General features: G+C 41.2%; 1 protein-coding gene across 1 annotated transcript; it reads right to left on the bottom strand.

The window, feature by feature from the left end:
- Positions 1–7,896: 7,896 nt before the first annotated feature.
- Positions 7,897–20,318, bottom strand: KCNV1 (potassium voltage-gated channel modifier subfamily V member 1). Its single transcript, XM_039354537.1, has 4 exons — positions 20,203–20,318; positions 16,020–16,531; positions 13,909–14,435; positions 7,897–9,424 (listed from the first exon to the last, which is right to left on the bottom strand). Exons 2-4 carry the CDS (start codon positions 16,499–16,501, stop codon positions 8,913–8,915), a joined length of 1,521 nt encoding a protein of 506 aa, XP_039210471.1. The 5' UTR covers positions 16,502–16,531; positions 20,203–20,318; the 3' UTR covers positions 7,897–8,912.
- Positions 20,319–22,592: the final 2,274 nt, after the last annotated feature.

Consider the following 22,592-nt stretch of genomic DNA (forward strand, 5'->3'; position numbering starts at 1 on the left):
GAGTGTGGGATAACAGATCTAACCGAACTGACCGGTACGCCAACGGCAATCGGAAGACCTGGCGTTACGCCGAAGAGAACTGCGGAGAAGTCCCGGGTTGCATCCCAGACGGCTCAGACATCGTTCCACCAAACCCCTGGTGATACGACCCCAGTGCTCCACGAATATGAGGAGGAAGGCCAGGTGGAGGATCCTATGGTAAGTGAACCGATAGTCCCGTTTAACATTCCGATAACATTGACTAGCCCGGTCACTGGGGAGACAAAATCATTCCAGGCTTTGGTTGACACTGGCTGCACCAGATGTCTCATTAGCAAGGAGGTGGTGTCCCAGATGCATATCAGGGTGACCCGATTGAAGTCCCCCATTCGCTTCGAGCAGGTGGATGGATCCGTATTAGGAGGGGCCCCGACTACGCTTGTGACTGAACCCGTTAGGATGGAAGTAGCTGCGCATTGGGAGATGTTGAGATTCATAGTAGTCCCATCCATGTCAGAGGCTATTATCCTGGGGTTGGCGTGGTTGGATAAGTGGACACCAACCATATGGTGGGCAGATGGCTCCCGCCATCTACGCCTCACAGCAGGCCCTCAACCACCGGTCCCGGAGCGGTATAATAGCAACATGAAAGGGGAAGGGGCAGATCACATAACGGAGGGGAACCAGAGCGAGTACCCAGCAGTGTACGAGGATCTTGCTATGGTCTTTAGTGAGCGGGAGTGCGACAGCCTGCCTCCCCATAGGCGTACAGATTGCGCAATTGAACTTATCCCTGGGGCGAAACTACCAAAGGCCCGAATGTACCCAATGACGTTTACGGAGTTACAGGAGATGAGGCAGTACGTGGATAAGAACTTAGCCAGAGGATTTATAGTACCAGCACGGTCCCGGATGGCCGCCCCTGTACTGTTCCAGGGAAAGAAGGATGGGGGTTTAAGGTTATGTGTCGACTTCCGCGGTCTCAATGCGGTGTGTATAGAACAGGTGTATCCCCTGCCCCTTATAAAAGATCTTCTGACCCACTTGGCTACTGGAACCATCTTCACAAAGCTGGACCTCCGTGAAGCTTACTACAGGGTTCGCATCAGGGAGGGCGATGAGTGGAAAACAACCTTTAACTGTCCGCTAGGCAGTTATCAGTTCAAAGTAATGCCATTCGGGTTACAAGGGGCCCCGGCTGTGTTTATGCAGCTGATCAATGAGGTGCTGCACGACCACTTATACAAGGGTGTCCTCGTGTATCTGGATGACATCTTAATCTACTCACGATCACTAGAAGAACATGTGGAATTGGTGCGCATAGTCCTACGAAAATTGTTAGACGCTCAGTTGTACTGTAAAATATCGAAATGTGAATTCCACAAGGAGCGTATTGACTATCTTGGCTTCAGAGTGTCGGCGGCAGGGATAGAAATGGATCCCAATAAAGTAAAATGCGTATTGGAATGGCAAGCGCCAAAAACCCGTCGTCAGCTACAGCGGTTTCTAGGATTTGCAAACTTTTACCGGCAGTTCATCCCCTCCTTCGCCGACGTGGCCCTGCCGCTGACTCAGCTGTTGCGCACCAAGCGAGTAGCCGGAAAACCTCGCCCAGGACAACCTCTTGTCTGGACTATGGCCTGCCAACAGGCTTTCGAGTCCCTTAAGGGACTATTCGCACGAGAACCCATTCTGATACACCCCGATCCAGGCCGACCATTCGTCGTACAGGCCGACGCCAGCGATGTCGCCATTGGGGCGATATTGTTGCAACGTAATAAAGACGGACTTCTACAACTGTGCGCCTACACGTCCAAAAAGTTCACGGACACGGAACGCCGCTGGGCAGTGTGGGAGAAGGAGGCGTTTGCCGTGAAATGGGCCCTGTCGACATGGCGTCATTTGCTGGAGGGCGCACAGCATCCCTTCGAGGTGTGGACAGACCATCGAAATCTAGCGGTCCTCCAAACCCCAAGAAGATTAGCACCCAAACATGTGCGATGGGCGCAATACTTCCAACGGTTCAACTTCCACCTGAAAGTCGTTCCGGGAGGAAAGAATTTCCTGGCCGACGCGCTATCCCGGCTGCCACAGTACAATAGTAACAGAGAGCAGGTGATTCACGCTATCATACCTCCGTGTGATCCGGGTCCCGGCCTGCCTGAGAAGGGTGCACAGTTAGGAGCTTTCGAGGATGGGCTGAGATCGGCTTTGTTAACAGACCCCTGGATTTTAGCTAACCCTGGGGTCTTGAGTCGTCGTGATGGGTTGGCCTGGTATGGGGATAAGCTATACGTTCCGTTGGCACTAAGAAACCGAGTGTACCACAGATGTCATGACTCGAAAACGGCCGGCCATTTTGGATTCGTAAAGACACTCCATCTAGTGAGACGTCAATTCTGGTGGCCAGGGATGAGGAAGGATGTTGAGGAATATGTCAAACAGTGTCACCTTTGCGCTCAAGCGAAAACGGTACCGAAAAAACCCATGGGCTTACTACAACAGGTATCGGACCCGGACCGGCCATGGCAGGATCTCGGGATGGACTTCATTGTGGACTTGCCAAACGTGAGGGGTTACACGGTGATCTGGACAGTGGTGGATCTTTTTTCTAAGCAGGCCCACTTCATCCCCTGCAAGGGTCTGCCATCTGCAAAACGCCTGACGAAATTGTTTGTACAACATATTTACAGACTACATGGGGCACCCCGTCGAGTTATTTCAGATCGTGGTGTGCAGTTTACAGCCCGCTTCTGGCGAGGTTTCCTAGCCAGTATTGGAACCACACAAGGATTGAGCTCGGCATACCACCCCTGTACCAACGGGGCGGCGGAACGGGCAAATGCAGCCATTGAACGGTACCTGCGCTGTTATGTATCGTATCAACAGCTGGATTGGGTGGACTATGTTCCATTTGCTGAACTGGCATATAATAATGCAGTGCATAACAGTACCGGTCTAACCCCATTTCAGGTTGTTTATGGGTATGATGTGGTCCCCTTACCCGATTGTGTGTCACCAGACCCCCCTCTACACCGATCAGAGGGGTGGTTTGCTCGAGCAGGCCAGGTGTGGCGTAATGTAAGGCAGGCATTAGACCAGGCGACACAGGTGGCTAAGTACCACGCCGACAAGAGACGTCGACAACCGGTCCAATTCCGTGTGGGGGATAAAGTATACTTATCAACCAAATATGTTAAGTTGCAGGTCCCCTGCAAGAAACTGGCACCAAAATATATCGGGCCCTTTCGCATAGCACAAATCATCAATCCGGTAACAGTGAGGCTCGAATTACCAAAGCTTCTAGGAAAAATGCATCCGACATTTCACGTAAGTTTATTGAAGCCGGTGGGGAGGACATCCCATGGACAACCCCCAGGCCCTGTCACCCCAGGACGGTACGAAATAGAGGACATAGTTGACTCGCGACTACGGGGTAATAGACTATACTACCTGGTCGTGTGGAAGGGGTATCCTTTGTCTGAAGCCTCCTGGGTATTGAGTGGGGATGTATCCGCCCCCGAGCTAGTTAAAAGGTATCACAAAAGGGTACAACACGGAGCGCGGCGGGGGCAAGGGGACGGTTGATTGGTGTATCTGGCCAAAAGGTACACGCGGTGACTCATCTATTACCTTTGTTTCAGGGGGAGTTGTGGTGAGGGGAAGCCGAATGTCAGACCCAGCACACTACCACCCTGGCCGCTGCCAACCTGGCCGGCTGCAGCCTCCAGCCTGCGCCGACGGCGAACGCGTCCTAGCGGTTCCGGCGGAACGGCACCCACACCGCCGGCGTGATCCGCGTGCAGCCAGCTGAATGTGCATGTGACGACATCACGTGAAAGCCAAAACGGAATGGGGGTTGCGGGCAGGAGCTATGCATTGACGCTGGGTCTGACAGGATCTAATATCAGTTAGGGCGTGGGAACCGGACTTGTTTCACGGGGCTTGCTGCTGTGGGACTGACTGACTGAGGACTTGTTTCATGGGGCTTGCTACGGTGGAGGTTAACACAGGGTGGGGTGGATGGGTGGCTTATAGGCGGGGTTTCCTTATAAGGCTTGATGAGGGTGTGTGCTATGGGTGTAGCCCGGGACGGCATATAGTGCGCGGGGTTGGAGCCTCCCCCAGGGTAAACTTTGTTTCCTGCAACGTGCAATAAACTTTGTTGGATCCTGGAGCGTGCCTGGTGTATTGTTTGCCTGATTCACTCAAGGACGTTCCTTACAGATGGCTTATTCTGTGACAGTTGCTTTGATCCTGCTGATGTTATGTATCGTGCAACTGAACGTGATGTTCTTAAAAATGAGTAAAAAAAAAGAATGCTAGATATACTGATATTTTTAAAAAGACAGACCGTGCCTAAAAAAGGACAATCTAATTAAAGTCAAGAGGACTTTTGTAATAAAAAAAACTCTGTCACTTATGAAATTACATTTCATTTCCTTGCATTTCTTTGTCAGGGCCTCTTTTTCCTGGCACAGCAGTTAGAGTGCAGTACTGCAGGCCACTTTAGCTGACTGTGTTCAGCAGGTCAGCAGTTCAAATCTCACCGGCTCAAGGTTGACTCAGCCTTCCATCCTTCCGGGGTAGGTAAAATGAGGACCCAGATTGTTGGGGGCAATGTAAATATATATATACATTGCTTACTGGTGTACACCGCTTAGAGAGTGCTTGCACTTAAAGCGGTATATAAGTCTCATAAATAAATAAATAAATAAATAAATATCAAAGAGCACCGAACCAAACAAAAATACAATTAGATGAAACCTGCATTCTTTCCCAAAAAGCTGACTGGCTGGGAATTCTGGGACTTGTAATCCCAATATGACTGAAGGATGCTGATGAAGGTTGATTAAAATGTGGAACAACCATGAATGAGGAGAAATCAGGAGTCAGAATTCTGTCAAGGGCTCCTTGAGTGATGCCATAGATGTTTCATCCCAGTGCTTGGAGCCTAGATGGGACACAATGAACTTAGACTCAACCAAAGCAAGACTGATTACCTTGGATATTTGGACCCTCAAGTGACAAGGCTCTTCCACCTTTGATCCTTGGTGGGGTGGCATTGCCCCAGATGGGCATGGTGCACAATATGGGGGTTCTCCTAAACTCATGAGTCCTGCTACAAAATCTTTGCACATCTTTGGATTATATGCCAGTTCCTGGACCAGAAGGCCCTGCTCACAGTCATTCATGCCCTCATGACTTCTTGTCTGGATTACTGCAATGTGCTCTGCACGGGGCTGTTCTTGAAAAGCATTTGGAAGCTTCAACTAATGCAAAATGAGGCCACACTGCATGAGCAGCATTGGTTGCCTGTATGTGTATGAGTTCAATTCAAGGCGCTGCTTGTCCCCTTTAAGGCCTTCATGGCTTGGGAATGGGTTACCTAAGGAACCATTCTGTACTATATTGTAACTGTTTTTAATTGTTTTATGATTGTTCTTCATCCAGAGTCATTTTTTTGAGATGGGCAGCTATGGAAATTGAATAAGTAAATAAATGTATAGAGGATGCTGAGCCAAAATCAAGAAAATTACACTTGTGATAATGACTGAGCCAGTCACAATCTATCAGGAAAAGGGAATGATTCCTTGCATCTATGTCACAGGTGTCAAACTCACGATGTCATGTGATGTGTCACGACGTATCACAAATTTTTTCCCATTGCTGGCAATGGGGTGGGTGCGGTTTTGGCGTGATGCATCCAGCCTGTGGACCAGCAGTTTGACACCCCTGATCTATGTATTTAAAATTTGCCCTAGTGTATTCCATGTCAGTCATGACGTGGATGAATTCTTTCCTTCCTACAATTACAAATTCTGCAATTTATTCAATTACTTGCTGATTACTAATCAGAGAATTATTAATCTCGTCATTTTGTGACACAAAAATGGCAGGAAAACCTGCTGTCTGTCAGCTTTTCATAATCATGATCAGACTGTCCTTAACAGACTCCTAAAAAGGAACTGAACGGACATAAAGACTCCAGGCCCACAATTGCTCACTGCTGTGTTAAAGGGTGAAGTGATACTGCAGTGTTTTGTTTCAACTCCTAGCTGTCTGAATTAAAGATATCCCAGATAGCTGTACATTTCTGCTTAAATGGAAAGATTTTGCTCATTATTCTTTTCTACTTTTACCTCAGGTGTATGGTGCAATCCTATTTGTGTCCTCACCATCAGGAGCTCCAGAAGGCAGTGTGAATTTAGGGAGGCAACTGTGCTGACACCATCCTGATATGCAGAGTTGAAACCAAGCAACAGTCTGTGCCAGAGCGTTTGGAATGCAAATGCCAACAGATGATACCATTGACTTGGTGCCAGCCGGCGTTCATGTAACATAGAAATGGTGATGTGGTGCTGAAAGCAGTCATCAGTCATACAGCAGGACACTCGGCAGGAAGAGTCTTGATGAGACAGAAACCATGCAGAAAAAACAACATCCTCTTGTTCACACACCAAGAGTCCACTGTAATCACCACTGTGTGGTGGTCATTACAACAGCTCATTTAGTGACTGTTCAAAGTTACAATGGTACTGAAACCCATTGCAGCATCCCCAGGGTCACGTGATCAAAATTCAGACACTAGGTAACTACTCATATTGGTTGCAGTGTCCTGGGGTCATGCGATCACATTCAGACACTAGGTAACTACTCATGATGGTTGCAGTGTCCTGGGGTCATGTGATCACATTTTGCGACCTCCTGACAAGCAAAATCTACGGAGAAGCCAGATTCACTTAACCACTGCCGTGATTCATTTAACAACTTTGGCAAGAAAGTTTGTACAATAGGGCAAAATTCACTTATCTGCCTCGCTCAGCAACAGAAATTTCGGGCTCAATTGTGGTTGTAAGTTGAGGACAACCAGAATAAAATTCCCACATCACTATAAGAAGCAGCTTCTGCAGACTGTTTGGGATCAAGAACATATTTGGAATGTACAGGAGAAAAGGTGATTGAATATTGTAAGGGTATCTAGTGGCTTGACTTACTACAGAACGGAAAGATAATGTGTCACCTTTTTTCTTTTTGGGCCTGTGTCTGAATTTATGGTTCTTAGGAGCATTAGAAGGGAAATATTGATTGAACTGTTCTGTTACACTAAGCCACAATGTTAAGGTGACCAACTTTTTTACAATGAAAAGGAGGACACAAATAAATTGAAGAAAAAAATATCGTAAATAAAAGAAAAATTTTATTCATTGCAACAATAATACAGACAACTTGCATGTGCAAAGTTTGCCAGCCGGGTGTTTTGCGCGCTCAGCAGCAATTCCTATTGGCTTTCGAAAGCCAATAGTGGGAGTAGCACTGCTCATGCAAAAGTTGAAAAAAAAACCATCAAAAAAAAGGTGCCGGAATGCCGTTCTGAGCGTTTTGTGAGGGGAAAAAAAAAGCCCTGCAGATTAGTCTTCAAATATGGAAAAGGAGGACATGAAGGAGGACACTTTTTGAGGGAGGACAGAACTTACAAAAGGAGGACTGTCCTCCCTAAAGGAGGACGGTTGGTCACCTTAACAATGTGATTATCTTGGTTTTGGCTTGGTGGACTCATTCACTGGGCACACACTGGGAAATAAAACTGGGATCCAGCAAAAACCTTCTTTGAGATGCAATCGAAAGCCACATAAGAAGCTGCTTAAGATTTGGGGGGAAAGTTGCATCTTTGCTCTCAGAAAAAACTTAGTGCTTTTCATGAATGAATGGTGCCTTTCCCTTCACACATTATTTGAAAAGCCACACGCTCCTTTCAGAATTGTCATTTCTGTTCCTATCTACATTAAACAGGCAAGCATGTACCTCCATACACCTCATCTGGCATGTTAAAACTTATATTTATTTGTGAAGCACAGGGGAATGAAGCATATGAAGCACATTATGAATTTAGGTTCTTAGCAGTTACTACTAGAATTAAGCAATAAATCTCATAGTGAGATCAGGAATTCAAAACTGCATTATGAAAGAACAACCTCTAATGATTATGAATGAGAATGTACATGGGGGGTTCTTAGCCAACTCATTTGAAGCATACCAGAGAAAATAAATATTAGTATATATTGAAATAGGTAACAATCCTCCCCTCCGAAGGCCTGTTACTGTCCTTAGCTTTTTTCCTGCACTATACAGATTAAGATTTTCTAAATTAAATTTTCTAAATTAAGATGGATAAAGTGTTCATAATGCTGCAAATGGTATATATTTATTCAAAATTGCTTCACGAAAGAACTCAGTTCTCTTGCTGCTATAGATAGAAGCAAAATTACTTTTTTGTTTTGCTTTATTTGCTTCTGGGACCTTTCACCCTTCCAGTAGCCAGGAGAGGTTATCACTCGTGCAGGAACCGAAAGTGTATTGTACCATGGAGAATTATGTCATCACAAATAGCCTTACCTCTGCTGTTCAAGGTATTTAGTTGAAGCAAAGAAAGAATTGCTGTACACAGGCTTAGTAGAAAGCTGCCAATGTTGATATCCCCGTAAGTATTTTTTTGCTGTATCTTTGCTACTACTTCTAGAATATGCTGCTTGTCAGCGGGCCCTTTCTTTTATTTTACTTTCATACCACTGCAGCAATATACACATTGCTAATCTTTTATTCTTTTCATAATGGAATGAGCATAAAAGAGTTACAGCTAAAGAATTAAATATTAATCCACTGGGAGACATTTTTCCATTGTTTTCTAATGAAATATGAAAAATGTTAAACATAATTTGCATTTATGTATCCTGAGATTATTTTTTTTGTTTTGTTTTGCTTTTTAATACACCTTTGGACTATATTAGTTGTTCATATGCTCAGCAGATAAGCAGATTTGCACAGGGGAAAATAAAGAACCATTAATTTTGCATTTGTGGCTGTTATTAAAGCTATTGCCACCTTAGGCATCTCTCATACTCTTGTGTGTGTTTGTATGTAACCATGTGTATTCAAAACCAAAACTCATCACCAGCACTGCTCCTGGTACTTGTTCTTTCTCGGCTTTTAAATTTCAACACATCCATTACACTTCGAGCATACACGTCTCGCAAATTAATGTTGATGTTAGAGTCACTCGACATATTCTTTGTGAGCTTCTTTAGGGCTTCCCGTTGGCGAAAGGCAGCTTCTTTTATCTTCAGGGTAAAATAGCAGGCAGAAAAGCGATCATTGATGATGGCAATCGGTAAAGCTAGGACCAATATTCCAGATAATATGCACATAAAGGCCACCACCTTGCCAATGATTGTATCTGGCCTAATGTCTCCATAGCCAACTGTTGTCATGGAAGTGGTAGCCCACCACCAAGCACAAGGCACACTTGTGAAGGTTGTGTCATGGATACCTTGCTCAACGAAGTATTCTATGGTGGAGAAGATGGAGATGCCCACAGAAAGGAAAAGAAGAAGCATGCCAACCTCTTCGTAGCACTGTGTAATGGTCATCCCAAGGGAACGCAAACCTAAAACATAAAACAATATTTCAATTAGCAAGATACCCTCTTACTGCTTTTCTTCTTGATCAATGAACCAGAGTGGGAAAAAGTGGCATTCATTCAATCAAATTATCTTTTCTATTAAGCAGTAAATGGAAGATTGCCACTGTGATTTGGATCCTTCTAGATATATTGGGTTTTTACATTATCCTTCTCCAACTTGGCTAGGAATTCTCTGAATTGTAAACTTGACACATCTACGGATGTCAACTTGGAGAAGTATCATGTAAAGCAGGCATGTCAAACTTGCGACGTCACATGACATTGCACAACCTATTGGGACTTTTTCCTTATTGCCGGCAATGGGGTGGGCGCTGTTTCGGCGTGATGCATCCAGCCCGCGGGCCGGCAGTATGACATGCCTGATGTAAAGTATCCATCTTATTACCCTATTAAAAGAAGGCTGTCTTGAAGTCAATGTCAGTCCTAAGCTTCTCCAACTTGGATGCCCTCTAGTATTGGGGATTTCAACTCTCAGAATTCAAAGCAAATTCTGGAGTGGAAGTCCACAGATCAGATTTCATAAGGAAGCACTTGATGTATCTAGAACCTTCAGAATATGTGACTCCATAACTATGCTAGGTCTAGAGTTGAAGCTCCATAAAAAGGCTTCATTGAAATTATTATTTTACAGTCATTGGTGGCTTATTAAGTGAACCATAAAGATTCATGAGCCTGATAATATCAAAAAAGTGCTTTGTCTCTGGCTCTTAGGTGAAAGATTTAACATCTTCTCAGGAAAAGCACATAAAAAACTAATGGTAAGGTTTTTTTTTTACAACTTTTAAATCATATGCATTCACTTCTAATCTTAAATATGCATCACACTTTTTTAAAAACTATGCGACTGAAATAAGAAAAAATGGCAAAAGTCAATGGTTAATGACAAAGAAATCTACCATTCTTTTAATTCAAACAGTAAAAATACACGTCACCCTCAAATTCCTAACACAAAACAATTCTATTACTGTTGTCCACCTTATTGTTCTCACTCAATGTTTAATAATAAAGTAAGCCCACAACACCCAAGATGTCTCAGGTTATCAAACGCATAAGGCCAAAGCACTGTTTCCTTGACATTACTAAAATCAGTTCCCACATTCTGCTTTAGCAGTTGAAGCAGAAAAACAGATTCAACTTTTATTATACGTAGGCGTTAAAGAGTGCTCAAGGGGAAACAATTTCTTCCTATACAAGTACTTTTGCATAATCTGCATTTTCATATGCCCTTTGATAATGGCATCATACTGCTAGCTCATATTTACAGTTGCTTATTGGTTTGGAATTTATCCAGAAGTTGATAAGAGCTCCTGTTTCACCAATAATCTTCCCATTTTTCTTTTTGCTATTTAAATCTTCCCAGCATGAGTCTGCTCATATGCTGGAAAGGAGAAGAAATAAGAATCTTCCTAACCTCCCCATCTATTGATAGCTGTGTTCTCATAGAATAAATTTTCATCCATTCATGGTTATTTGATAACCAAGAGAGAATAACTATCCTTTGGGAGAGGAGGGGGACTTCCTGTTGAGAACCATGGCAGCAGGGTAGTATTATGCAGTGGAACTGGTGTAGGATGCAGGCTCCTGGCTGCTGAAATTCCTTCTGGATCAAGCAGAGGTTTTGAAGATAGCCCATGTGACTCCTTGTGACTATACCACAGGAATCAATATTTTGCAGTCAACTTATGAGTTCAACAGCTGGAAGTTGAGGTAGGAACCATCTTTGCTCACAGTTGTGAACATAGCCTTTTTAAAGGACATAATTGTTGATCGAGTCTCAACTTTTAATCACTCTGAATTTCTTTTTTTAAAAAAATTGTTTTGGAAATACTAAGACCCTTTGGAACAATAAGCATTATGGCAGTTACTGGGTGAGTCGCCTTCTCCTTAGAGATAGAATCTTTAATATGATTTCAAAGATTGGAGATAAATAGAATGTTTTTTATCAAACAGCAAAATGATGTTTAGAATATTGATTTGAAAAGTTAATAATGGATTAAGGATCTATATGGACTTGGACTATAATCTTAAATTAACTGAATCCTTCTCATGGGAAGTTACAATTGTTTGGGTTTTCTGAAGTAAAAACAAGATATAATGGGATTTCAATAGTGGACACAAGAGGGAGCTAGAGGATAATAAAATATTACAATTGAAAAAAGATAGAGTAAAATATCCTATCACTGAGTCTTGTGACATTTTCTACCAGTATAGATAGGTGGAATGGTAAGGAAGCAAATGTTTCATTGCCTAAACAAGATATGCAATTACTAAATCACAAAAGAGATGTGGATAACTTTCTTTTTACTGGCTATATAAAAGAGACCTGTTAAAGTCTTGAAAGATTTTTTGAGAAGTGACCAAAAAAAAAAAAAAAAAAAGAAAGAAAGAAAAGAGAGAGAACTTTTCTTGCTGGATATACAAAAGAGTCTGTTAAAGTTCTGAAAGATTTCTTGAGAAAGAACAAAAACAGATTACAAGAATTCAAAATCTGTACTTGAAGAGGCTAAAGATCAGGATCATTAAAAGCACATGGAAGAAATACAGGGTTGACTTATTCAATTAAGATTATAACCCTTTGTGGATTTTTTCTGATAAATGACATATGATAAGGCTTTTGGATTTCATATTCTAGTTAACAGAGGAAAATGGGCTGAAGAGAATATATATTGTAAGTTAAATGATGGTGTTAAATTAAATTGTCTGTTTTTAAATTAAATTTGTTTTTGTTGTGAGAGTCAACTGTGCTAGATAAGATACCAACTGATTGGTTTATATTTCCTTAGGAACAACAATGCCCACCTTCTATTCCCACCTCCTGATTAATAGTATCTACTTTTTGGATATACTTTAATTGTATTTGCCAATGATGTCATGATTTTCTGATTCTAACCCTTTAAAACCCCATTTCCTTAGCGCAAATCTCTGTACTTGTTTTGGAATTTTTAATTCCAAGTGATTTCTAATTTTTTTTTAATTTGCTTACTTAATTTGGCAAATTGTTGCAGGCAGGTTGACTAATTAATACTGCAGTAAAGGTGCTGGGTTTTTTTTGTTTTGTTTGTTTTTGGCAAAAGGTTTACCTCAGACTCATTACCATTCATTCTCTTAGAACAAGGGTGTCAAACTCCCGGCCCATGGGCCGGATGCGTCACCAGGAAATCACACCCACCCCATTGCCGGCAATGGAGAAAAAGCTCCAATATGTTGTGCGACATCACATGACATCGCAAGTTTGACATGTCTGTCTTAGAAGCAGAGAAACAAGCAAAATGACACTATTGTGAAAAGTATTTGGAAAGGGATCAGAGAGCAAAGGCAGGAACAGGTTTTGCATATAGAAAAGCCAGTTAGAAGTAACAGGTGGCCAATTAGAAAGACTTCTGCTTTTCATTCTGAAGGCTCTATGTCATTATATTATGCATGTTAATTCCCTTTCACTATTGGTAATCCAAGACTTTGGATGGAAGAGATGCAGCTTCTGGTGCTACTTATCTTCCTTAAGATAAGCTATTACATTCTGAGGAAGGGGAAAAATTGGAGCTGATTGGAATGATGGCAAACTATTGAGGCTTTGACAAATGTTTCCCAAATTAAATGACTGCAAAAAGCTTGTTGCTGGAAAGCCTTCCAAATGCTCTCACTGTTCAAACCCTTTTGGGGTTGAGCAGGAGAATGCTTGTGATTCTCCATCTTTACTGACAACATCCTTGTACCAATAAAGGGGAATATTTGTAGCTCAGGGTAGAAATGAGGGGTGCTTGGTGCTCTTGTAGCTTGGTTGTTTTCTTGCAGATGTTGTATTATCAAAACTAAGTAACACCATCAGTGCTAGTGCTATTGTTGCTGATGTTACCTAGCTTGGGTACTGAAACATCTGCAAGAAAAGAGAGAATACCAAGGACCCCTTACTTATTTCTTCTCTTGGGAATAAATTCAGAGAAATAGGTGTGTCAGCTGAAATTTGAACCCACCATAATCTGAAGGCTTGATTGTGGAACCTATTTCCACTAAAAATAGTCCCGTCCCTCCCAATTAGTTTAAAAAGTGTAGCCTCAGGGCACTTCTGATAACAGTGTGTTTTTTGGGGGAGGGGAATTAAAATAATGCTTGCATTGCCTATCCCAATGAGAAGTCAAAACAAAGTAGTGAATTGTCTATGGAGATTCTCAGTCCTCCAAGTCATGGTTGTCCCAAAGATGCTTAAGAATGGAAGAAGCATCTTAGATGAGAAGCAAAATGTTTTAAGGGGGAAAAAAAACAAGAAAGTCCAATTGCCTTTTGGAAAAGCACCATTGAGATTGGTGAATTGGAATACTGCAAGAACAAGCAGCTTTGGGGAATCTTACCTATTTTTTAATTCAGATTCTTAATCCGTTCCCTTGTTCCCACCCCCACTCTTCCCTGAAGTCTCCCAAGAAGAATGAGAGGCTCCCAACACATGGATTTACCTGTTGAATGCCTGCCCAACTTCAACATGCGCAGACCTCTCAGCAGCCTCAGCACTTGCACAATACGTCCCATGTTTTCCAGCTCCTGGGAGCTGTGTCCACCCCGTAAGCTCTCCACCAACAATGTGATGTAGAAAGGCAAAATGGCCAGAAGGTCTATGATATTTGCTACGTTCTTTAAAAAGCGCCACCGATTCCGCGCACAGAGAAAGCGTAACAAAAATTCTCCTGTGAACCAAGAAATACACACATGCTCTAGGATGTCAAGTAGCTGGGCTGGCATCCAGGTCAATTCCACTGAAATCAGAGCCATGTTGGCAATTGAAATGATGACAAAAACCATAGAGATTGTGCCATAAGTCCTGGCAGCTACAGAAGAAGCTGGTTTTTCTAAGACTTCCCATAGCTTTTGTCTGGTGGTGGAACACAGAGTTCCAGAGAAATCCTCTTCCTCAACTTGGGCATCCAATTCTTCAGCATCTTTCTTGATATCCAAAGTTTCACTCAGTTCTTTCCTTCTGAAGTACCTGCATAGAGCAGTCAGCTATTAATATTACATACTGGAAGTCAATATATAAAATCAGTACAAAACCTTTTGAGATAGCTATTTCTGAACTTCCCTGGTAGACAATATTACTAGAGTCTGGTTACTGGTGGGAGACAATTGGGCAAAGATTACTTTTGGAAATGAACACTGGATTAATTTTCTCAAAGGATCCTTTCTCATTATAAGCCAAGCCAAACTCAAAAAAAGGCACAGAATGTTCAGAGGTCTTGAAGAGAGAGAACCAGTAACTTCTAATATGAGTTTTGGAGAAAGAATAGGAAGAAAAGTCCCAAGCAACAGCACACCCAACTTGAATAGCAAGTGGGATGTTAAGATTATATATTCTGAAGCTGAAGTGCAAAAGTGAATAGTTATCCAAGCTATCCCTATGGAGACAGGCCGCATTTGAGAGTCATCAAAAAATGTAATCAAGTCTTGATAAGGGAAGAATTCAATTTAATTCTTTAAGTAATTCAACATAATCTCACTTATCAAAATATATACAGACACCTTATGATTAATCACATGGGTTGCTCCACAATATCACTGAAAATGATGTGAGGAAGAAGCAACACAAAATTGAGGAAGAAAATGTGGGGGAATCCTTTTCACCCATATTATATATGCAATTTCAGATCTAATTTTACTACTGCAAGCTGCTCAAGTTCTGATAAGGATTAATGTGGAATAAATTCGATGAGAAATAAAAATTGAGTTGCCATAAACTAACACCATACCATTGTGTGACTTGAGTTGGAATAAAGGATGATCATTCATCAAGACAATATCCCTGCCAAACATCCAAATTTGCTTTAGAACACCTACACACAGCTCATCAGTGGGAGCTTTTGCCTTTCAGAGGACATTCCCTGAATTTTAATATTTTTGTGACTTTACTTGAGTTTCTTTATGTGTTGCTTTTTTGGGAAATATCAACACTGATTTGGTTTCAAGTTGGTATTTTCCCCATAGCTGTTTACTGTATTTATAGATTTGCTTTTATTTTACTCATATATTATTACAGTGAGCCATGTGAAGTTTCTGCTTAAACAAATAGTAGTTAATTCAAGTAAACGATTGAAACAGGTGGAGAATGAAATTCACAGGTGGAATAAGAATTAACTTTTAATATTTTTGGAAGGTGGTAACTCAAAGATGGATCTAGTCTAACAAATCCAAGTTCAATATCAGCACAATTTAACTTGTGATGAACATAATTTTTTCCATCAAGATCCAGTTCTAGGAGAAAACTGATGGAGCCATATTATATACCAGTAGTAAATTGAGGTAAAGGGATAGATTGTTCTTACCAAATATTTCCGTTGCTTGCTCACAAAGGACTTCTGAAATAAGGGTGAAGATAACCCACCCTTGATTAATCTCATAGTCTGAAATATCAACAGGGTTTTTTAAAATCTTTATTTGTATAGTTCTTAATCTGTTTTTAAAGACAGACAACATGATGATCAAGAGAGGAATTAACTTTGTTAACTTTGCCTTTACTTCTTCCTATAACCAAATTAACTAAACCACTTTGATGGATTTCTGCCCCCAAATTGCTCACCTGTCCCTGCAGCAGGAATCAATCATGAGCTCATCCAGCCCCCAGTATTGGATCTCCTGCAGAAAGGAAAGCGCACACAGCTGATCCATTACATGTAGTCTGCCAGTTTGGTAATAATTATGGACATAACTGAATGCTTGAGAGTTCCGATCAAAAAAATATTCATTCTCCATCAAGTTGGCATCATCACAGAGGTCCAAGAGGCTGGAGGCAACATCCTGGGCAGCTGAAACCATTACTGCTAGTTTGCCCAGCCGAGTATCTGGATAGCAACAAAGCTTCTTCTGGGAAAGCACAAAGCGGGCACCTCCAACGTTGACGATCATGCAGTCCAAGGATGGAGCTACATGCTGTAGCAAAGATCCAGGCCCTTCGTCACTACAGAAGACACTGGATTCCAAAGAATCAAAGGATGTGCTCTCACCTAATTCCTCTCCAGAGGCCCCAGAAGAAAGGGACAAGCAGCAAGGAGGTGACTTCATCCTTTAGCTCCAGCAGCAGCTTTTGGTCTCCTGGAGAAAAGTGTTAAGTTAATGATGAAAACTGATTCCGGAGTTAAAGGAACAAAATTAAATATTTTTTTTCTCTGAATATTCTAAGGATCAGGACTACACACATTATTTTCATTCATCGTTACACTACATAATTATGGAATCTGGCACTAATGCCAAACTATGAAAGCTTCAAGTTTTGTTTTGTTTTTAGATAAGATAATCTTTATTGTCATTTTTTACTGTGGGCGCACAGGCACACATTAAAAATGAAATTCTGTTGCCTACTCCCAAAAGTGTACACATACATAACACACGTATAAACATGCTATATACAACATATGTATATACCTACACCCTTACGTACAAACACATACAAATATCAATCACTGTCCATCTTGAATATATAGCGGAAAGATGAAGCTTGAGAGTTCACAAGGTTAATACTATATGGAACAAAAGTGTGATGGAATCTGGATGTTCTGCTTCGGATACTACGAAGCCTCCTCCCAGAGGCTTTAGAATGGTTATGAAAATTAAAAATTCAAATAAATAAAAAAATCAAGGGCATTGTCATCAATCTTTCCCAATTTGGTGTTGAAGACCAACATATCTGGGAGGTACCAAATACACTAAACTCTGGATCTTTACAACCTCCATGTCTTTGTTTCCCTCATACAAGCAGCTTGTGATAATATTAAATCTCTCTCTCTCTCTCTCTCTCTCTCTCTCTCTCTCTCTCTCTCTCTCTCTCTGTGTGTGTGTGTATACACAAATGGAAAGGTGTACTAAATTTCTAACAAAAATATTCAGATTTTTCAGCCTAATTTTGTGAATGCAGAATGTTGGTGTGCTTGGCATAGGATATAGATGTTTGAAACCAGTCATCGAACTGTGAGCAACCAGATATAAAAGTATTTATGAGAATCTTTTCCAACAACACTGAAAAAAAAATCTGCAGTTTAAACTACAGATTTATCAGGTTTTTTGTACCTCTTTTTTATTTTCAGTGATGCTGAAAAGGTCATCTGTGGTTGTAAACCCCAGATTTTTCTCATTCTCAGCACTTTTCCTCATCATTTCCCAATTTCCATTGCTGTTGAAAAGGTCATCTATAAACACATTCTGCACTGGGTGAAACCATCTGGAGGGTTCCAGGCAAGGCTGTTCTAAATCATACAGGAAGCCTACATAGTTGGACTTTATGTAGACATTCAACTCAGGGGAGTCTTGAGTTCAAGTTCACCTTCAACTCTGGAATACCAAAGGTGCTTTTTCCAAAAGGCAGTTAGACTTTCTTTTTTTAAAAAAACCACTTCTTATCCAAGAAGTTTCTTCAGTTTTTTTTCAGCTTGTTAGATGAGAAGCAAAATGCTTTCAAAGACAAACAAAACAAAACAAGAAAGTCCAGTTGCCTTTTGGAAAACGTATCTTTGGGACAACCATGACCTGGATGATTGAGAATTTCCATAGACATTCAACTCTGTAAGTTCTATAGGTGACTCTGGACCGGTGATTAATTCTCAGCCAATCTACCCCAAACAACAGTTGTGATGAAAAATAGGAAGCATACTGTATATGTCATCTTGATATTCTAGTAGGAACTTATGACCAAGGAGGTTAGATTAACAGATAGTCTCACTATTCATGTCCAGAAAAAAGGCTGACATTACACACTCTGGGAATATAGACAAGTGTAATTCAACCTTCATTTATTAGTGAATACATTAAGGCAGAATCTGTGTGAGTGTCATGATCCTCTTTCCCGGAGTCTTCCTAAATGAATGGAGTGATGTCTCACTTAAGAGATATGGTTGAAATACCCATCTGGTTCACATCTGCCATGGTTTGAAAAACTCCCTTTTCTTTCCCGACTCCAAGAATGTCTTAAATCTAACACATAAAATATGAATGGAATGCATAAGATGGAGAAAAAAAGGCCAATGAATCACTATTCCCTTCATCATCAATTGTAATCACCTAGCTTTGATATGTTTTCATTGGAGCTTTTGTTGACAGATGCTGAGATCACTAAATGCTTGTTTTTAATACATCTGGAAGTACTTTTTATATCTCTGGAAGTACTTCCTTTCATCTGAATGGTTCTCTTTTATATTTTCAATCAGGTTTTTGGTCAGATTTCTCTGGCAAATGACCAGCCATTCAATCATCACCGGTCTTTCTGCAAACATTTAAAATACCTTCAATTGGTTATTCCTTGCCTAACCAAAATGGACAATTATTACCTTGATTATTATTATGAATAATAGATACTTTCTAAAATTATAAAAAGCTATCATATTCTTGATTGGGGCAGGAAGTGGAGGGGTCTAGAATCCAAAAATCATAGTTGAGTTCAATCCAAATGGTATGTGATTATTTTTGAATTCTTAAGAACTCATTATCAGGCATAATGATGAGGGGAGGGAGGAGAGAAATACAGAAAAATCAGGCTAATTATTTTAAGGCAGGAGATCTACAAAATGGATCATGTTACCCTTGATATACAGTACTACTGAAGAAAATTACATGATATGGCATTCAATAATTACTCAATTCCCAATATATCTATTATTTCCTTTAAAATTCCTGGAACATAGTTGAACAGTGGCATTGGCCATTGACCTAATTTGGAGCATATTAACATTTCTTCTGTAATAAGGACAGTTTTCTTTCCATGGAACTTAACTAGACTGCAGTCCTGTGCTCACTTATGGAGAGTAAGCCCTATGAAACATAAAGGGATTCACTTATTGGTAATGTGAGCAGGAACATGTCAATAATCTTTATTGCTCTAGGAAGAGTTTGCATTTACATTAAAGTGCCGATAAAATTGGCTCATTTATTTTTAATTAGTAGTTCAATTCTCCATCTCCTTTTGTGCATGTTGTAATTGCAAACCATTCTTTTTCCAAGCTTTCAAGTGTCTTGCCTGTATTAGGTGATTTTTTTTCCCAATTAGAAACCATTAGATGCTTAATGAAGATAATGTCAATAATGTCTATTTCCATTCATGCATCTTTTAATCATACTCATTAATTATAATCATCAGTAAAAGAAAATAACAAACATGTATATATTTTTTGTAAAACTAAGGACTAATAACTAGTCTGCACAGAGTACTACAGTTTTATGTCAGGCAATAGAAAAATCATCTAATACCTCTGGCTGCATAAGCCCAGATTGATCCTGAGACAGCAAAGTCCAAGGCACGTTTCCTTGGAAGCACAATCCCTTGACTTTAACGCTTTGCAAGCGTGCAAAGGGGATTTCGGTCTGAGAAACGGAGATGCATCAATTCCAGTTAAAAAATACGTCCCAGAAGTTGCTTTAAATTGATGTTTAAGGACTCTCAAAAAAGTCACGCTGCAGACCTTAGAATGCCACAGTTATATGTGATTGCAACTGATGGTGCATTTTTTCTCTCCCCAGAAGTGAACATCAGTGAGCATCCTACGATTTACTACTGAATAAGCTTGCCACTATCAGTTTAATATGAATATAGAGAAACCGAGACATGAAAAAGGAAATACCTGAATCGCCGTAGAGTAGAAGAAGAAGAAAAGAAGAGAGGGAGGAGGAAGGAAGGATAAAGAGGAAAAAAAGAGACGGGTGACTCATTTTTACTCCAACTGCTAAAGGGCGCACTTTCCCATCCAAAGCTGAGAAGCGCAACGGGACATCCAACTTACCTGCTTCCCTTCTTGCGGCCCAGGACATCTGGGCTGCTGCGCTCAAGCGGCTGCCCTTTTCCCCGGCTCGCCTCCCTCCCCCCAAAACATTTTGCCTTTTCCGTGGGCTTCCAGAGCGCTTCCCAGAGCGCCCGCTTCCCACCGCCGCCCCCTCCGGCTCTCAACTTGGAGAGCGGCGCTCCAATGGAGAAGCTGGGCTGATCACGTGAGAAAACGCGAGCCCAACTCCGAGGGAGCGGGAGGGGCTTTAATACGCCCGGCTTCTTTGCAAGACCTGGAGGACGGTGTGTGAAATGCGAGCGAGTCTCTTCGGACAGAAAGCCGTGCAAGAGATTGAGAAGCCCAGTTTGGGAAATGGCTTTATTTCGAATTAGACGAGGCGCTGCTCGAATGTCAAGCGCGAGTGAGTTCACACAACGTCTAAGCGGTCACTTGTCTGAAATGGTATAGGTTCTCCTGCTCGAGCAGAGGGCTGGACTAGAAGACCTGCAAGGTCCCTTCCAGCTTCTATTCTATTCTATTCTATTCTATTCTATTCTATTCTATTCTATTCTATTCTATTCTAGTCTAGTCTAGTCTAGTCTAGTCTAGTCTGTCCCAGAATCCCCCAGCTAACATCTGTCTGGGGAATTCTGGGAGCTGAAGTCCACACATCTTAAAGTTGCCAGGTTTGGGATATGCTGGTGTGGATCCTTGTATTTGGAATACATTTGTCATGTCTTTGCTCTTGTTTTAGATAAGCTTCGGGCTAAGGAAATACTGTACAATTGCAGGATCCACGTGGCATGTAAGACCAACCAACAAATAAGAAGTCTTGGTAACTATTAGTGGTCCAGGCAACGTGCTGAACTAGAAACGGTCCAATCCCATTTTAGTGTGGAAGAATCCAACCATTAGCATGGAGAGTGGTTGTATTGTCCAGGACCTTTCTGAGACATGGAGCTCTTCTGCAGAAGAACCAATGGTGAGAGTTACGGTCTTGGAAGTCCCTGAAGCCTTGTGAGGGGCACCTGGTTCCAGGGACTCAGAGAAACCTAGGGAGAGAAGAGACTTACTGAAGTACACCTGCTGCCAATATGCTCAAGTTCTTGCAATATTTGTTGTTCCAATAATGCAAATCTAATAATTCAAGAAAGAGAGCTGTATATTTATTCATTTACACCCATTTAGGTAAAATAATTTGATCTCATGTCACTTCAAAAGTACTCCAAGAGGTCTTTTTACAAGCTTCTGCCATCAAGTCAGTGGACTTTGCTCTGCTGGAGAGTTAATAGTAGCTAAAAGGTTTTTAGTGCCAAAAGAATATGCCTCTATATTCTTCTACCAGTTCTCATTTAATTTCATGAAGAGAGCATGGTTTTTAGAATTTTTTTCAAAAGGAATATCATTACAGTGAAATTCTCATAGATCAGGTTTCTCTAGTGCTTATTTTGTTATACATTGCTCAAAGTATCTCTCTCTCTCTGTGTGTGTGTGTTTGTGTGTCTGTGTGTGTCTATGTGTGTGTGTGTGTGTGTCTCATGCCTTTGTTTACTCCATGGTGAGCTGTTTTCAGATATAATACTCCTGTCCTTGTTAAGGGACAATTCTATATTTTAAAAAATGTTCAAAAAATTATCACCTGGAGAAATACATTTGACTTCTGCACCCATTTTTTTTTTTGCCCAACATTTTGGAGACAATTTTGGAAAACCATTTGTGTCCAGTCCCCCAGACCACCATTAAAACAGTTGGATTGGTTTGGTCTAGACCAGTGTTTCTCAACCTCATCAAATTTAAGATAGGTGGACTTCAATTCCCAGAATTCCTCAGCCACAGAAGAGTTACAAATGCAGTGATGGACCCAGTGTATTTCTGTATTCTGGTTTATTCAGGTTCTGATTGTGTAGAGAGCTATTGTTGTTGAATTTCAGTTGATTCAAATGTTATTTCTCATCTGAAAGCCTCATGATGGTATGTCTGTGCATCCAGCCCATTCTTTATGAAGTGTGAAGTCTTCACAGGTTCAGATGAACTAAAATGAGCCTATTGTAGATTGTAAGGGATGTATAGTCCCTTGCAAAGGCAAGATCCAATATTGAAGAGTGAATAAAACAGGATGTTTTATTTTGTTTATTATCACCACCAGATGGATTCATAACTGGCTGACCAAAAACAGTCAACATGTAATCTTTAATGGAACTGCATCTACATGGAGGGAACTATGCTGTTCGGTATCTCAAGGCTCTGTCTTAGGCCACTACTCTTCAATATCTTTATAAATGATTTAGATAAGGGGATAGAAGAGGAACTTATCAAATTTGCAGATGATACCAAGCTGGCAGGAATAGCCAACACTCTAGAAGATAGTCTTAAGATACAGAAGGTTCTTGACAGACTTGAAAACTGGG

The sequence above is a fragment of the Crotalus tigris genome, unplaced genomic scaffold, assembly GCF_016545835.1.
Source record: "Crotalus tigris isolate CLP2741 ecotype Arizona unplaced genomic scaffold, ASM1654583v1 scf7180000018559.1332295, whole genome shotgun sequence".
NCBI lineage: Eukaryota > Metazoa > Chordata > Lepidosauria > Squamata > Viperidae > Crotalus > Crotalus tigris.

What these genes read in the sequence shown, in the direction of transcription:
- KCNV1 (XM_039354537.1), bottom strand. Translation starts at nt 16,501, where the DNA reads ATGAAGTCACCTCCTTGCTGCTTGTCCCTTTCTTCTGGGGCCTCTGGA. An exon ending in GATTCCTGCTGCAGGGACAG is followed by an intron (nt 14,436 to 16,019) that starts GTGAGCAATTTG and finishes TGCTCTATGCAG; the next exon opens with GTACTTCAGAAGGAAAGAAC. An exon ending in GTTGGGCAGGCATTCAACAG is followed by an intron (nt 9,425 to 13,908) that starts GTAAATCCATGT and finishes TTTATGTTTTAG; the next exon opens with GTTTGCGTTCCCTTGGGATG.